General features: G+C 36.4%; 1 protein-coding gene across 1 annotated transcript in view; it reads right to left on the minus strand.

Moving 5' to 3' along the window:
* The window catches only part of PDHX (pyruvate dehydrogenase complex component X), a 61702-nt gene that overhangs the window by 25283 nt on the left and 17744 nt on the right, over positions 1-18675 (minus strand). The window contains exons 3-4 of the mRNA XM_081062936.1: positions 10176-10276; positions 2111-2310 (exon numbers count right to left, since the gene is read on the minus strand). Coding sequence (XP_080919062.1) covers positions 2111-2310; positions 10176-10276 — 301 coding nt within the window. The remainder of the gene's footprint in view (positions 1-2110; positions 2311-10175; positions 10277-18675) is intronic.

Consider the following 18675-nt stretch of genomic DNA (forward strand, 5'->3'; position numbering starts at 1 on the left):
TGAGACACTGTCACACTGTTTCTCACAACGAGTGAACCATTTTACATTCCCACCAACAGTGCGTAACAGTTCTCTAAACTCTCTACATTCTTGTCAACACTTGTTTTTTTTCTCAGTGTTTTTTGTTTTGTTTCGTTTTTTTTTAATTTTTATTGGGGAACAGTGTTTCTCTACGGCCCATCAGCTCCAACTCGTTGTCCTTCAATCTAGTTGTGGAGGGCGCAGCTCAGCTCCAAGTCCAGTTGCCGTTTTCAATCTTTAGTTGCAGGGGGCGCAGGCCACCATCCCATGGGGGAATCGAGCCAGCAACCTTGTTGTTGAGAGCTCGCATTCTAACCAACTGAGACATCCGGCAGCCCCTCTGGAAGCTCAGCGGCAGCTCATTGCTTTCAATCTAGTTGTGGAGGGCGCAGCTCACTGGCCCATGTGGGAATCGAGACTAGGGACCCTGTTGTTCAGAGCTTGGCTCTAACCGGCCGCCGGTTTTTTTGCTTTTGTTGTTGTTGTTTTATAATAACCATTCTGATGAGTGTGAAGTGGTATCTCACTGCAGTTCTGATGTGCAATTCCCTAATAATTAGTGATGTTAAACATCTTTTCACGTGCTTATTGGTCATCTGTACATCTTCTTTGGAAGAAATGCATATTTGAATCCTTTGTCTATTTTAATTAGGTTGTTTGTTTTGTTGGCACTGAATAGCATCCTTTACAAAGCATTTTTACTTTATGCACACTCCAGAAGAGTAAGAGGCAAAAAACAATTATGTTGATTCTACAGACAAGTAAACTGAGACACACTGAAAGATCACATGACTAGTGTTCATTCTTCCATTGGGACTTTTAAGCATAGCAGCAAACACAAATGACTACGTGGTCAGATAAAGAAAACTATAAAATGAGCTGGGTCCATAAGTTTATAGCTAAGAAACAAAGAGGAACAAGTGTGGCACATGCTGCATTCAGGGAAACTGCTCTCGCTGACAATGGACTCAGTGCTACCAAATCTTCAGGTTTTTCAAGAGAAATTAAAATGTTAGATTTTTGTGGAAGATTAACTCGTCACCAGCCAATTCAAAAATGTTTTTTTTTTCTAAGTCACTATGACTTAGAAAATTCCTAAGTCACTATGTGGGCCAACATCATGCAGTGTGACAGCTCAGGTGGTTTTTAATCCACACCATGGGGTATCAGACCTATGCACGTCTCTAATGACAGAATGACAGATACACGCTATTATCTTTGCAAGGGGAGAAGAGCAGTAAGTACAAAACATCCGTGAGCCCACCTTCTGATTTTCATGGCAAAACAAAGAGAAAATAAAGGCTTAAGGCAATGGAGTCAGAAATACTGTGTGACAATGAGGATTTAAAACTCAGTACTTCAAAAACACTGTGAATTTTTTCTGACAAGAACTGACAGTGGTAAACTAAAGGAAACAAAATATTTAAAAATGAAAGGGTCTGCATTTTAATGTAAGTTCAAAGTGGTTTTTAGGACTGTTTCTTCACAGATAACTTTTTCCTATAATTTTGAATTACAGAGACTATTAAAATAAACAAATGAAACTTGTTAGAATTTTCGGAGTCCATAAATGAAAGCTATGTAAAGCTAAAGTAAAATGATGTTTACTAAGTATCTGTGTTGTTTCAGAACTGGACAAAATTGAGCTCTAATCTGCGTCAAACTCAAATGCAGAATAGCTGGAGAAGAAATGCATGTTAAAATGCTAATTCCATTTTATAGCAATTATACATTTGAAACTGGAATTCACAGTGCAGTAATTAGAATCTATAAATGGAAACACAATATGAAGTTTTATATATTGAATTGCATCTGGAATCCTAAAACCTAATTCAAGCTCAACAGGGACATGAATTATTTTGTCCTCTACTTCGTGCGCAGGGCTTTGCAGTACCTGGAACTCTGCAGGTATGCAATAACTTTGTTGAATGACCAATGATGGTATAATACTCATTCCTAAGAGAAAAAAGAGAAGACCAGTAACTTCTTACTTAATATACAAAAAGATGTTTTAACTGTCATGATTAAAATACCCTGAAAGTTGCCATAACATTTTTTTTTACATCATCATTCAAATAAACACACTCACTGCAGTGTCCCCGGTGTGTGTTCCTTTTTGACAGGAGCAGAAATCCGTGGTTCTGGCGAGGGCTGAGGCACGGATGGTTTTGAAGTGGCTGGTGGAGGACCTACATCTTTGGGAATTTCAACATGTTTCCAATCTCCTCCTTCTTCAACCAGCAAACCAATTAGCGAACCCAGCCGTATATTTTTAGATCCTTCTTCAACCTGTATTTTAAAAAGAGAATAGCTACAGAGATGCAAAGGCTCATGACTTCAGGAAGAAGTTTATTCCTGTGTTGGACAATCCTGTACTGGTTAGAAAGATCTCTTAACTGGAGCTAAAATCTGCTTCCAAGACAGCCTGCCCCTCCCCCTCCTTTCCTACCTTCCTTCCCTGCCTTCTCCCACTGACACCTTCCTTAACCACACTCTCCCTCCCAGTTACTAATGCTATCTCCTGAAATAGGAAAAAAACCAGAATATCTCCTCTTTCTGGCAGCCTTTAAATACATAAGAGCTAGTCATACCATCTTCCAATGATGTCAGTCAGAACAAATCCAAAACAGAAGACTGTGGTCACACAGCTCAACTGTCTTTCACAGTTTCTGCACAATGGCTTAGGAATTCCAGGAGCCCATAAGGGATTAATTCCCCCAAACTAATCCTATTTACTAAAATTAATTTAATGAAAAATCTTTTCAGGAAACTTGGTCTGGAAGAAAGAACATCCCATTGTACAGACAGAATTGGTTAACTACTCTGGTTAAGTGAAGTGTAATTTCCGTCTTTCTCTGTATTTAACTTTTTCTCTGTATACATATTTACATACTTGAGAAATAAAACCTCATGAATTTTTCATAAGTACATATATCAGAAACATGGTGTTGTCTCAAGTAACCAAACACTTTTTCATAGATAATGCCAATTAAAAGCATAAAAAAGGTAATACTTAGGATAAACATATTTAAAGCATTTCAACAGCATTAATTTATAAAGGACTGATTCTTATTTAGCTATTTAAAAAAGTCCCTAAAGAACCTTCAGATGACAATATTTTATAACTTAAGTACTGAAGAAAATGTCATTTCTTTAAAATTTTCTATTATTCCCTTCCAATTACTTTAAATAAGATTTATTACAGATGTAATTTAACGACTAATTGAATGATAGGCTGCAGGACGTTCACTAATATAGTAATTATAAGTAAAAGCATAACTCGTAGAATGAGTTTGACATTTCTGGGTAACAAGAATTTTGATGCTTAGTATGTGCACTATTCCTAAAATAATACGGCATGAGTTCTGGGAGTTAGGAAGCTTTCTAAGTTTCCTAATTATTGACAGAGAACAGGTACAATGCTTTGATGAAGAAATATATGTATGTAAGACATGGGTATATAAAACTAAACACGTTTAAGAAATTGCAACCTATGGTAAAACACTAAACAACCCCAAAACAATCTGTTTAGTTGTTTGTCACATACTAAAAAATCTTACTTCTGTGGACTGCTCATTTGTCTTTACTGAATCAAAAGATGAGTTAAGATTATTTATTAAGTTAACATTGTTTCTTCTTCTAAAATGTCTACCTGCTTATGAACTGCTAACTCAAAATCGCAATGTAAAATAATTAATAATCTAAAAAAATTGATAGAAAAATAGCACTGTGATATGACATTTACTTGATGTTAATTCCTATCAAAATTGAACGTGAAATAGGATCACTATCCAAGCACAAAGAACATCACTCCCATGCAAAGCATTCTTTTAAAAAGGGGGAAAGATTTATTTTAAAAAAATGAATAGATTTTTGAACCCTGAATCAGACACATATTAAATCAGAAACTGACACCTCACCTGTTTCATTTCCTAAAATAAATCATATAAACAATTCCATATATATTCTACCAACTGAATGTTTCACAAGTAGGCGATCATCAGCATTTAGAATAACATTTCCACTTTTATCATATCTAAATATCAAATAAATCTTATTTTTAACTATTCATATTTTTCCCACTTAAAAAAATGACACCATGAAGCCTGATACCCAACCATAATAATAGACAAGGACAAGTGTATACTACCACACAACTTAAATGTATAAAAGAAGTTAAAAGAAAATAATGTCTATTATAATGCCATTTAAAATCATTAAAATCACTAAATGAAGACAATTTTTCTGATTTTCTTAATTCCCTTAGAAATAAGAGATCTTTTAGAGGTGTGCTAGTTTCCTGTAGACTAGTTTGCTTATGTTGTAGTCAGCAAATATTTAAAGTTGGCATAGACTTAGTAACAGAAGAGTAAATAACGCTCTTTACGAATTGTGTTTAGAAACCAACGAGCGAGGCTGTGTTCCTGCTCCCTATGCGTGAGCACAGTGAATGTGGTGGACTCCAGGAGAGCGCACGGGGTGAGAGGACACCTCAAACGCCCAGTTCTTTTCCTGGGCATCTGGCTTATTGATCAAAATCCTCTCCTACTCTTGTGCCACTGGTCTCTTACTATCAAATGCAAGATTTTTATACTTAAGCCCTGTCACAACTGCTGATTAATGCGGAAGGATCGGATCTGGAATCTGTCCTTCAAAGTACTGGCCTACCCTCTCAGTTTTCTATAGACTTCCTGGTTTTAAATGCTGGCCCTGCTACTTACTAGTTAGGTGACCTTAGTCAAGTTTATCGCACCATGACTGTTTCTTCATCTGTAAAATGGAAATAATGATAGTCGCTACTTCACAGAGTTGTTACGAGGAATAAATGAGTTACATATAAGACACTTAAAACAGTACCAGACATCTAGTATTTACATAAATGTGAAAGTTATGATGATGATGATGACGTTTTCCTTCAAATGATTGACTTAAAACAAAACAATACACTGGATTACAGAGGAGTGCCCCCTTGGTAAGCACTGGAAATTCATGCCTCAAAGTTGGGCCTAAGGCGGGCAGCACGTGAGAGTAAATAGCAACATCTGAGACAACAGATGGTAAGGCCTGTGACAAACTATTTTTCCATAATACTCTACAGAGGACAAATTCCATCCCTAGGCAGAAGCCCCTCGTTTGGGGCCTCTTTACCAGAGGCATCTCCAGAGGTGACAAATCTCCTGCGAATGTGCTAACTACAGCCACCTAAGCTCATCAGTGCACCAAAGGGCAGGAGATGAAGTCAAGAGACAAAAGAACTAGGTCAGTATTTCCCGACAGAGAAACTGTGAGGGGGTGAAACTTCGTTCCAGCAGGGGTTCTGATCAATCCAGTGTTCTGATTCTGACATTAAAACACAATCAGTAAGTGAAGCAATTATTTAAATATTTTTCTTTTAAAAAATAGAACAGCTTGAGAGTTGCGGAGTGAGTCCTGAAGGAGCACGCATAGTGGACTGCCTGACCGGGTAAAGACTTTCCATCATGGTTTGAACCATTACACAGTTTTAAATTGTTCTTATTCTTTAATATATACTGATTAACTTACACCCAAGGAAACTTGGGTTTAAGAGGAATATACATAAGAAACACTGAAGCGAAAACAAAGCAATGACAAGATGGGCTAAAACGCAAAGGGGGAGAAGAAACATTCATCAAGTCCTTGAATAACAGTTTGTCTGGCATTCAAGTGTCAGGCTCTGTCCCAGCACAGTATTAACTCATTGAATTCTCCTAATAATCTTCTGAGGTTAAGTGATATTATTATTCCCATTTATAGATGACGAAACTGAGGCACAAAAATGTTAAATAACTTGCTCAAGATGACAGGGCTATGAGGTATCAGAGCCAGGAGTCACATGCTGACATTGGAGACAGCATGTGTCCAATGTGGGATGGATCAGCCACCCAACCTGTGGATTGCATTCACCTGATCAAAATTACCATCGAGCACCTCAGGACAGCATTACCATTTGTAAAAACAAGCTCAAAAGAGAAGATATAAAGTGGATTATAATTGATTTAGCTTTTAATTCTTAGGGAACAGAGACTCATTTACCATTTCAAAATGTCATTTACCAATTTCAATAGGAAAAAATTAAAACTGAGAATATCTTCCATTTAATAGAATTTGCTCTGAGCTTTGAGGGCATATTTTCTCAATTAAAAATATCAGCCCACCGAGAAGAATCAATTAAAAGTCTCACAACTTCAAATTTCATCCATAAACTTTCAAGCTATAAAATGCAACTTTGCAGGCAACGGTGGGCAATTTAATAAAAATAAGGGGAGGGGGGAATACCTAACAATAAAATAAAACCAAATTGAAAAATGCCATCCTTTAAAAAACACCATTGACACAGTATTAGAGTGAGATACAGCTAAGGAATTGAAGACAATCTCTAATAAACTCTCTAAATATGTCATCCTAATATTCTATTTTATTAATTTATCATGTAAAAACACCTGTTGTCCAATTTTCTGAGTAATAAATTTGAGCTTATGAACTGCTATGCGTGTAATAATTTAAGGTTTTCTACTCAGTAATTTACTAGTGATTAAATGAGAATTTAACTTTCCCATTAACTGAATTAAATTTGAAATAAACCATAAAATTATCTACACTGAGAGCAAATATTCTTTAACATTATTAAGAGCTTCTAAGTTTTTTTTCTGGTTCTAACTGAAATATAATAAATATTATTCTATATTTAAAATGGAATTCAGATGCAAAAGTTGTAAGACTCAATACAAAGAAATGAATAAAATTGTGGGGGAGAAAAAGAAAGCAAAAACTCTCAAAGACTGTGGAAATAAATCCCTGTGAGTAGCAAAAAAGGTTGTAATTTTGAATCCTTTCAGAAATGTGGGAAAACTAAAAACCAGAGTTTTATACCATCACTTGGCTTTAATAAGCTCCTTATCCAATTCCTTGATTCTCAAAATAAAATCTCTTTCATAGATTCCTATAAAAAATCATTTTATTATGTATGCTAATACGAGAATTATTCCACAATGAAAGACAAAGGTGTAACTTATAGTGGGGGTTGGGGATTGGGAATGGAGTGGGATGAGAGACTTAAAAACAAACAAACAAACAAACCAACAAACCAGTAATAGCATCTCAACCTTTTCTCCATTTCCCCCCATAAAATTGCATACATTGTGACATTAATATACTCCCATTCATATCATCCAAAAAGCATGTGGAATAATAACAAAGCCATGACCCTAAAATATACATGCAATCTTTTCTTTGGCAAGGAAATAGCTATTTGTGCTATCAATCACATCTCCCACCCCTTTCCAGGGCATTTAGGGGGCCAGATGAATAGGCACTGCTGACATATGACATTGTAAGCAATTTGAAATGCATTGCTAAGCAGCTAAGTGGTAAATGCTATCAATTCTGGAAGATTTTCATAGTCAAACAACCCAGACAGGGGTTACAGCTTGCCAAAAGCACACACAATAAAATGTAGCTGGGTTTATTACATATGGCAATTCGAACAACCATTTTCTTTTTTGAAATGCTGCATAAATTAGTCAAAGAAACTATTTTTGGTATGAATATGTGGATCTTCCAAGCCAACAATTTTAGCTGCTATATCATATATTTATGTTTAGTTATAAAAGTACAGAAATTTTAGCCCTCCATTCACATTTCCTCCAAGGAAGTACCTTCAACAATGTGTTTTACATAGCTGTTAACATTGTAGATGACAAGCAAAAAAAGTTTGACAAATTGGAATGCAAAAAATAAAATATAAGAGACTAGAAAAAAGGGAAAGGGATTTTCTAGTAAGAAATGCAAATAAAAACTACATACAGATCTCCATCTAATAAGAGTATAACATTCCAAAGTGTGGTCTTTGGGTAGACTGTCCAAAGGACGGTGTTATATCCATGCTCAAAGCAGAGATGAGCTGGAGTTTCAGAATTAAAAACACATCAACAAAGGACTACTAATAGATAGGCAGATTATCTGTACAAATCAAACTACAGAAGCATGCATGAATGGATACTTAGTCTCTAGTCACAAACAACCAATACAAATGAATAGATGAACAGAAAGGCGTGGGATATAAAGGTCACCAAGAGCTGAATGAATAATTATAATAATAATGGAAATAGCAACATTTATTGACACTTGGTGAGTGACAGGTCTTATGATGAGTGGATATGTATTATCTCACTTAATCTCCATTATTACCCTATTACGTAGGTATTATCATTATCTCCACTTCTCTATGAAGAAAAAGGCAGAGAGAAGTCAAGAGAGTTTGCCAATTATTACGTAATAAATAGCTGTCAGAACTTACTATTAATAGCTATATACGTCAGGCAGCGGTGTGACTCCAAGAGCCTATAATCTTAGCTGCTCCACCATACTATCTATAAAATGTTCTGGAAGTTTAAGAAACACACATGAACCGTCAGTGAATATACCAGGTAACCCTAAATAGTCAAGCTTTAAATTTTTAATTTACCTACTTTTCACATAAACTCTAATACTCCATTTTAAAAATAATATGCCTGATAGAAAATTTAGAAAATACAGAAAAAAATAGGGAAGAAAGATCACTTGGTTCCACTTCCACTTCACAAAGACACTCACTCAACATTTTCATAACATTTTACTCTAATCTTTTCTATACTTATGATTTTTCCTTAAAATCCTACAAGATTGTAACCACTGTCTGTCCATACACAATTTTAAAAGTATTTTTCCAAAAATTTGTATTTTGAATTTTTATTAATGTAGAACATATGTAAAGAAATCACATTTTCTTCTAGAAACAGTATTTAATGGCTACACGGTACTGCGTATTTACTCCTGTCATTTAAGTAACCCCTCTTCTACTGCTGGACATTTCGGTTGAAGGGCTGTACTAACTTCAGCTTCTAGTAAACTCACTGGAGTATCCAAGTTGTAGCTCCATATTTTAAATTAGTTATAAAGTAAAGACCGCCCAGGGAAGAACACTCAAAATGCCAGGAGAAAATTCTGAGAACTCCTAAATTAAATTACAGCAGGCCAGAGGGTAGAAGGAAGAGACAAGAGCAGTTAATCAGTTAAAACTACTGGGCAAAACCAATAAAAGACTGCTTCCATTACTGAGTGTATTACCAATTCAGTGACACTGACTTACCTTCCAGGTAGCTATTTCCAGAATTATCGACAGAGAATGGACAGGTTCCCTATCACCAGGCGCCTCCTCTTCTTGCTTGTGCATGAACTTTCTGGACTGTTGCCCACCCTTTTATCCACATAGCCAATGCAAATTCTTTCTAAACAACTTTTCATCTTTCTTCCCCAAACTGTTTGCCTAAAAGTCCCTCAACTCCAGGACAGCTGACTGCCCTGTTGCCTTCTCCACCTATCCTTTTGCTGCCAGTCGTTCACACTTAGTGCCCCAGGGCCTGGTCCTTTCCCTGGCTCGCAATTGGCTCATTAACCCTTTCTTTTAGAAAAGCATTAGGCTGGGAAAGCTTTTGTTTAACAATTGCATGTAATTAAATTTAGATCTAAAAGGAAATGACTGGTCTTGCTAGATCCACAAGCATATTCTCCACAAAAACGCTCATGGAACAGAAAATATACTATCAACAGACAACGCTGTCCACTACATTCCAATACGTGAAATATTCTATATACACAACTTTTTATAGAAATATATACTTTACATTATAAAAATGTCCAAATTGTAAGGATGAGTAAGAATTCAACCAGGCCACTGGATGCAGTTATGAAATGTACAGACAAGACTGCACAGGACACTTGTCCAGACAGAGGGGCTGAGCAGACAATAACTGGGAGTCCTGGGGATCCTGGGGATCAATGAAGAGAGGATTTCTAAGGTTCATGTGGTAAGAGTAAAACATTCTTTCTTTTTTCTTTTACAACTTGAAACTTGGAAATTGGTACTCAACACACTGAGTATGACTCTTAAGGTTGAAACAGTTCCATGTTTGACCGTCGCTGGCTATTATTAAACCTTAACACTAAAATATTTTAAGATCTGAATTCAAAATGTATTATGTAGCAGATATTACAACACTATAAATTAAAGGTAAAAATAAAAGATAACTTTATTTCAAGTAACTTTACATTTAAGAAATCTTTATCCTGTTGAAAACAATCAAACAAAAACTTACCACTATTTTGGCCAGGATGCCATCTTCACTGGAGTCTAAGGTAACCACAGCTTTGTCGGTCTCTATTTCACATAAGGCATCTCCAGCACTCACAGCTTCACCTACAAAACAAGACTGAGTTTGTTTTGTTTTTTACAGTATGATTAGTATGTGGGTCGGTGTGTGTGTATATGTAAAACATGAATAATAGATACCAAAATATTCAGTAGCTATTTCTGGGCTGTGGAATTACAAGTAATTCTCATTGTGCATGTGTGTTTGCATGTGTGTATATATGTATGCTTTGCTGTATTTTCCAAAAGCTCTATAATGGACAGAAATTATATTTGTGATAATAAAAAAAAATTACAAAGATTACTGCACAAATATTAAAAATGAAATCACATTTTAGAGACAACAGCAATGAATCCATAACCTCCTCTGAGCAAATCAACTCCAGACCCCAAATTCCTTCCTTTTTAATATATTTTGACTTATTCCATGAAGAGCAAAGTTTTACAATGAATAGCACTTCTGGGTTAACATCGTAAGTTGGGTTCAGAAAACCTGTCAGCATCATAAAGCATAAATGAATAAAGCGTAATAAGCAGGAGGAGAGATAATCAGACACAGCTGAGATCAAAGAAACATTTCTGTGCAACAGAAACAGTATAGAAACTCAAAAATGTTGAGCAGAATCTCACTTGCTGTTTTCTAGACCTAGAAGCAGGTTAGGGGGGCAGTGGGGTTGGATGAGGGTAGTGTCCTGGTTTCTTTTTAAGTAAAGGGAACTAAAAGTGATCTCATGAAGTCAGAGGACTCAAATCAGATTCTCCACTTAAAACCAGGACTGGGTCATAAAAGGACTGCTCATCACAGGAGGCTGATAAAATGGGCAAGCAACACCTAGTGACTAGACTGAGGCTTTAATAAGAACTGTGGGTCTAGGAAGGTGGAAAACAAAAATAGTCCTCGATACCAAAGACAGAGCCAAGGCACTATGGGCTCCATTACTCCATCTGCTAATAGTGCCAACATCAATAGCAAAATCCCTGACTTGGGGGATAAGGGAGGGGGAGAGTGGGGGACAAGTGGGAAGACACTGAAACGCAAACAAAAACCTTCCACTAAAAAGTAATCTGCACATGAAGAAATCTAATACTAAGAAAGAAAACCACAAAAATCAATAACTGAAACAGAAAGTTATTTCAGATGCAATTCATTTAGTGCAACCTGCCAAAGATTTTAAAATAAGTATCTGAAGGATGCTCAGAAATATAAATGAAAATAAAAGATTCATCACAAAAACGATAGAAAAAAATAATAATATACAGAAATAAAACAAAATAGTATGTAGAAAGAAAAAACTACATAGGACTCTTGGAAATAAAAAATAAAATCAGTGAAATAAAAAGAATCAATGGGATATATTCTAGGTAGACATCGAGAAGTGACTTGGTAAATTATAGATAGCATTAAGGAACTACCTGGAACTTAAAACAGGCAGACAAAAAGATAAAACATAGAAAAGAGGAGTCAGACATAGACTGAGGCTGCAATGTTTGCCCAATGGAGTTCCAAGGGAAGAAGACTGGAGGGAATGGCAGAGAAGCAATGAAAAGATAATTGCTGAGAATTTCCCAGAACTGAAAAGAAATCTATATACCCTCAAAATGGAAGAGTTCTGAATGAGTTTAGAACAATGGCCATCTATGGTGTATTGACTGGGAGGGGGCACAGGGACCCTGGTACCTTGTTAGAATCATTCTATATCTTGATCTTAGTGGTGGTAACCTGGATTATATGTGTATGTAAAAATTAACTGAGCTTACCCTTTGTGCAAGTAATACCTTGATAAAAAAAAATTAAACAGAAAAAGAGAGTATTAGACTGTATAAACATGAATCCACTTTAGATACACTGCAGAGAAATTGCATACTATCTACAATAAAAACAATCATAAAAGTTATCAGAGGGAAAAAACAGAGTACCTCAATGGAATGACAGACTGAGAGCACACTTACTAGCAGCTGCAAAGAGGTCAGAAGACAATGGAGTACTATCTTCAAAGCTGAGGAAAAAAGAACTGTCTAGAATTTTGTCTGTAGCCAAACCATCAGTTAAGAATGAAGGAAAAGTATTATTTAGACATATAAAGGCTAAGAAATTTACCACCTATTGATGAATTATTACAAAATGCAGTTCATCAAGAAGAAAAGTGAACAGATCGGCAACCCCTGGGCTACAGGAAACAAGTTACCACAGAAATTGATAAAAATGTTAACTATTAATCATTTGCAAGGTCATTTCTGAGTGTTTAAAAAGGTGTGAAACTCAAACTGTAAGAAAGAATAAGATGAATAAGGGAATGTTTAGGTGATATTAAAGAATGCTAAGAATTTGATATAATAGGAGGAAAAAATACTGTATAACTCAACTTAACTGGCAAAATTTAATTAAATATGTGTCTTAAAAACTTAATGATATACACCAAAAACATAATAGAAATATAATCTACAGTGGTCAAAAAAGCTGAGGAAACATAGAAAATAACAAAAACGATTGTTCTGTTGAAGGCAGACACATGAATAGAAAAAAACAACAAATAAAAACAGAAAAAATTGTAGATGTAAGTCCAAATATATCAGTAACTGCAATAAATATAAATGAATTAAAATCACCTACTAAAAACAGAGATTATCAAAATGAATTAAATAAATAAATAAAACCTGGGCAAACATGGCTTACCTAAAACAAAAACAGAACTAAAAGTAAGGGCTAGGAAAACATGCAACATACAGATCCACTCCCCGCCCCCCCCCCCCCACACACACACACCAAAAATAGCTGGGACAGCAGTATTAATAGGCACATTCAACAAAAGCATGTAAAGGAAAATCTAAAACACTAAGACAACAAGTATGTTCCGAAAATTCACTGAACAGAAACTACTTCATTGTATACCAAGACTTTCACATAGATGGTTGTAGTTTATTTTTAGTTAAAACACTTCACAACCACCAATATTCACTGTTTTAATGAAATAAACAAACTTACCTGTTAGATGGTATCCAGTGAACGTCTAAAAAGGTGGTTAGTCTAACCCTGAAGAGATTTTTCTGGTCAACAAATATTTATTTGAAAACGAATTAGGACATTGAGGACACAGAAATGTGTGGGGGGTGGGGTGGGTAGGGGGGTGCGGTAGTTAAGATTTCTGACCTCAGGAAGCTTGCTTACTTTCTGGTGACAATTTGAAATTGCAGGAGGATTAGGTGAAGTCAAGACACTACGGAAATATTCAGAGGGGCATCTAATTCAGTTTTGGGAAGATGAAAGAAAGAAGGCTTCCTAAAAACAAATGACATCGAATCTGATCCTGAAAAGATGAGGAGGAGACAATGAAGTGAAGGGGCAGTGATCCAGGCAGAAGGTACAAAGTACCCAAAGCCCTGGGGGCCAAAGAGAACAGGAAACTTTGGAGGATTTCGCTGAGAGAAGGGATGAGAGATGAGGAGGATGAGATCAGACCAAACAGGACCGTTGTATGTCATCCAGAGAAGGCTACAGTGCCAGGTTACATAAGCTTACATCTTTCTTTATATGACAGATGTTTTAGTAGTTGAAATAGATTGTATTTCAAAAAGGAAAAAAAAAATCACACCCTTATATGTTTCTGCTGTAACCATGGGGAAAAAAACAATTGAACTAGGCAACCTAGCCATCAAATACTTCTTCCAGACATCTAGAAAAGAAATTCTGGCCATAGGAAAACAGAAAATGTTTTATCACTTGTGCTCGCCTACTTCAAATTCCAAATATTCTGTAAGAACCACCCACAAACTCTACTTCAGCCACAGATCAATGCAGATCATTCTGTTCCTATTCCTGAATTCCTACAGTAGTTGTAATTGATTTGCAATGAATCAGAATTGCATTATTAGATGTTATGTTGTCATTATTAATTACGTTTTTAAAATTGGGTTTTCCTCTATTTACAAGTAAATGAGCTTCTCCACAACAGGAATAGGACATCTTAAGTATTTTATATTCTACCTCATTACCCAGGATTCCAGCTAGTACCTCACACATAATGAGTTTGAGATTAAAACCCCTCAGAAAAAAACTGCAATAATTTCACATATCCTCATCTCCTCATAAGGTATACATCAAACTGTCCTTTTGCTTCTAACATTTGGTTGGTGGCATGTTTCTAACATTTAAAAACTTAGACTATTTCCTCTTTATTTTAATTTTATGTACATAATCTATTCACATAACAGATACATGTTACCTATATGAGAACGCAGAGACAGAGAGAATGGAAAGAAAAACAGGGTAGGATCTATTGTGTGGTGAACTTTCCCAAGGAACCACAGCCAAGTTTAAAACACTGTATTATTATATAAGGGTACATTACCCTTTATTTATCCCAAAACTCAGGTTCTATCTGTCAATTAATCAAACATAATGTGAATGCCAAAAAATTTTGAGAATAAATACTGAGCCATGAAGATTGCAAATACACTCAATTTTCAGCCTTGATCAACAATTGAGCACCATAATTTAGAAAAGCTGCAAAGCAGAGTAGTTACAAGGAACTCTTCCAATTCAGACACAGGTTTGAGTCCAAGCTCTGACATTTACTACTAATCCTGACCAAGTGACTTAATCTCTCTGATCCTCAGGAAGGTTCTGAATGTTCAGTGATATTAACAAAAAAACTCCAGGAACTGGAAAAGTTAGGTTAACCCTTCACATACATCTTCACATAACACTTTACAATATCTTTAGATAAAAATAAAATGTTAAGTATGTTACTGATTAAAAACCAAGACTCATTCTAGCTCCCTAGTCCATACTCTGTTATTTCAAACAGACCATTCAATCAATATTGGCGTACAAGGCGTTGTACTAAGGGCTGGGTATGAAAACAAGATATGATTTTGTCTGCAACGAGGGCATAGTCTAGAGAAGACTGAGAAGTTGGGAAAGAGCATCATGGCAGCGTGACGTGACAGACGGCTCCTCAGCTGCCACACTGATGGCTGACTGGTTGTAGAAAGAGATGGCAGCCTTGCAGTGTCCCTGTGCCATCTCCTCGTGGTGCAGCCGAGGTGGAGCGGGCCTGGAGCGAGAGTGCGGGCCCCAGGAGGGGCCAGAGCAGAGGCCCGCCCGGGGGCCGCTCCCCAGCACCGAAGCCAGCATCATCGTGCTGTTCCTTTGTCCCGATGGGCAGCTGCCAGAGCTGAGGCCTGGGTATAGAGAAGCTTCACTTTCTCTTGAAATTCTGGGTATGAAGTACAGTCTTGATGAAACACAGTGAATGGTGATGTTTATGTTAGTAACTAAACACATCCTGTGGCTTTCACAAAATAATTTTGTTCTGCCAAAAATTAAGAATAGAAGTCTTCTTTTAAAAGATACGTGTCAAATGTTATCTGAATACATTCTCCGTCTTTGGAAGAAAAACAAAAACAAAAAGGTGTGTGTGGTGGTAGTGTAGGCAGTGAGAGCTAGTTTTGATCTGTAAGATCAACCAAATCAGACCTACTTTAATGGTCATTAAAGAAAAAAATCTTTTAGTGCTACGTCGAACCATAATGACAACCATGATTAGAGATAAAAATAATTCAATTGTTTATTCAACAAATATTTATTAGCTGCCCCTATGTGAATGACAGTGTGTAAGACGCTACGGCAGAAAACAATAAATAAGTAAAATAGTAAGACAGACCTGCTACAAGAAGTCCCTAACCTGACTAAAGGAGAGTACAAACAAGCAGCACCGCCAGTTCCATCCACCCAGTGCCCACCGCAGTCAGGGAAGACAGAAGGGGCCCCAGTCAGCACTTGCCAACTCCTTCCATTCTATCATACATGGGAAAAAGGATATTATTCGCATGGTCCAGGACCCCTGGCTCCTAGCCCATCTGAGGGTCTACCTTGGACGCTGAAGGCAGGAGTAGTAGTTTGAGAAGGAGACTGCTAGGAAAGCTAAGCTCTCTACATCCTTCTGACCTTCCGTTTTATTGCGTTGCCCATTGCCACGTTGACACACGTGGCAAGTGGTGACTGGACTGGACAGTGCAAACACAGAACGCTTCCATCATCATGGAAAGTTCTGTGGAATAACAGTGAAATCTAGAATTCCACTCACCAATTCCAAAATGCTGACATAACAGAAATACGAACAATAAATGTAAAGAAAGCATAATGATGGAATGCTACTTAGCAATAAAAGGAATGAACTGCTGATACATGCTACGGCATGGAAGACCTCAAAGCCATGCTCAATGCAGGACGCCAATCACAAAGACGACAAATCATATGATTCTATTTATATGAAGCATCCAGAAAAGGCAAAATTTCAGAGACAAAAAGCAGATCAGGGCTGTTTAAGGCTAGTGATGAGAGAAGAACGTGACTGCAACCAGGTCCTAGGTATATGTTGGGGGTGATAGAAACAGTCTCAAAGTAGATTGTGGTGATGGTGGCAAAATACTATACACTTACTAAGTGACTGGATTGTGCACTTAAAATAGGTAAATGTTATGTAAATTATACCTCAATAAAAATGTCAAAATAATATACTGAAAAAAGTTGGTATGTGTGAAATGCCCATTTCAAAAATTTTCCCTTTCAGCACCATTAACATGTTATACAAATCCCCCCAAATAGCAGAAACCAAAGCCTCTTCTACGGTAGATGCCACCGACCCGTGTACCTCTAGTGCCCCTAGTGATAACACCTCAGTGAGAAGACTCCTTCAGACAGTTTTACTTCAGAATTTTGTACACTCTATTACAGTCGAAGACTTACACAAAACTATTCAAAATATTCAAACTTCCCAGTCACATGACAGAAGGAATACTACATAAATGACAGTAGGAGTAACACCACGGGTAGCAGCAGCAAACATCACTGACGCAGTGCCCAGCGTGTGTCCCAGACACTGTGTGCGGCTAAGTACCTCACATAACTATAGCAGCCTCATTCGGTTCCAGTATTGCGTGATAGGCTCTTAAGTATCTCAAGAAAGAAAACGATGTTTTTCATTGTTCTCTCACAAAAGGGGCAACAAGAATATTTGCTTCCTTTTTGCTATTGTAACAAATTTGACCTTCCAAACAATGAAAAAATGCACTATATCTACTTTAATTAAACTGAAAATATCTGAAGCACACTTTCCTCCCAAATAACAAACTTGCAATAAAGATGTGGAATTATACATAGCTCAATTCACCTTTCAAAAGATGTTGTACGTGTCACCTAGCACTTTTCAAGTGTGTTCTCTACTATTTTATGATACATATTCTTTACTTAACCCTCAGACTGAAATTAAGTATTCTGATACTCATTACAAAACTACTTTTCTAACATTCATTAGATCAACAAAGATGGGGGTACTTTATATGCTATATTACGCATGTTTCCGTGACTTAAAAAAGAAAATGAAATTGAGTTATCATAGAATTCTAAAGCCAGGGTATATATACCTTAGGACTCATCTAGTTCAACTCATTCCCAGATATTTCAAAGCAGAATGGGAACCCCAAAGGACAAACCGTGATTGCTAGGCCAGAGTTCTTTTCATTGCACCCTTACTGCCTTGGCTTAACACACACACACACACACACACACACACACACACACACACAACTTAGTAATAGTAGTTGTGAATTACAGAGTCTCAGACTTTCAAGAAAACTTGAAGACCGAACTGCTATCCATTAAAGGTTATCAGATTAGTCTTTGCTTAAAAACAAATTAGATTCATAATTACATACAACACTATTCTTTTTCATGAAAAAACTATCAATCTTCTTAATGTTCGAAGGTCTAAATTCTTTGATGACCATACATTCATAAAGATCTCAAGATAAAACATTTCAAAAACATAGCTAATAAGATCAAAAAATACACAAAAAGTTTTCAGCCAGAATATAAATGATTTTAATATAGAATGACTGAACCAAGTTATTATAAATAATCAAGTACCAAACATACTTAGACAGTCATAGCCATGTGTACAGTACATAAATGTTAATAAAAATAAGTGAATTATGCTCAATTAAATCATAAAGGGGATGAATTTAGGAAACAAGCCAGTGAATTACTGAGAACCAAGGATTAAGATTGCTCTCATTTATAGCGTGTTGGCAAACAAACATTCCCCCTTAACTGACAAAACACAGAATTTTACAAGCAACCTTCAGGGAAACATGCTCCATGGGCTTAAAGTGCATCCTGGCTTGTCCTATATAGAAATAGCACATTGTAATAAAAAGGAAAAATGAACAGAATGATGAGACCATTTGTCTCCAGGCTCTTTATCACACCTACTCTCACACATATTCTAATGGGTGTGAATAACTTATCAGATTGCCAGTATGCTCGAAGTCTGAGAGATAAATGTGGTACAAAAAATCCTCTTATCCACTTGCCTATCAGTTCTCAAAGTGCGAAGAAATTTAATCTTTTTATAATAACCCTGCAAGGGTGTTCTGTGTCTGAATTA

The sequence above is a fragment of the Rhinolophus hipposideros genome, assembly GCF_964194185.1.
Source record: "Rhinolophus hipposideros genome assembly, chromosome: 10".
Classification (NCBI taxonomy): domain Eukaryota; kingdom Metazoa; phylum Chordata; class Mammalia; order Chiroptera; family Rhinolophidae; genus Rhinolophus; species Rhinolophus hipposideros.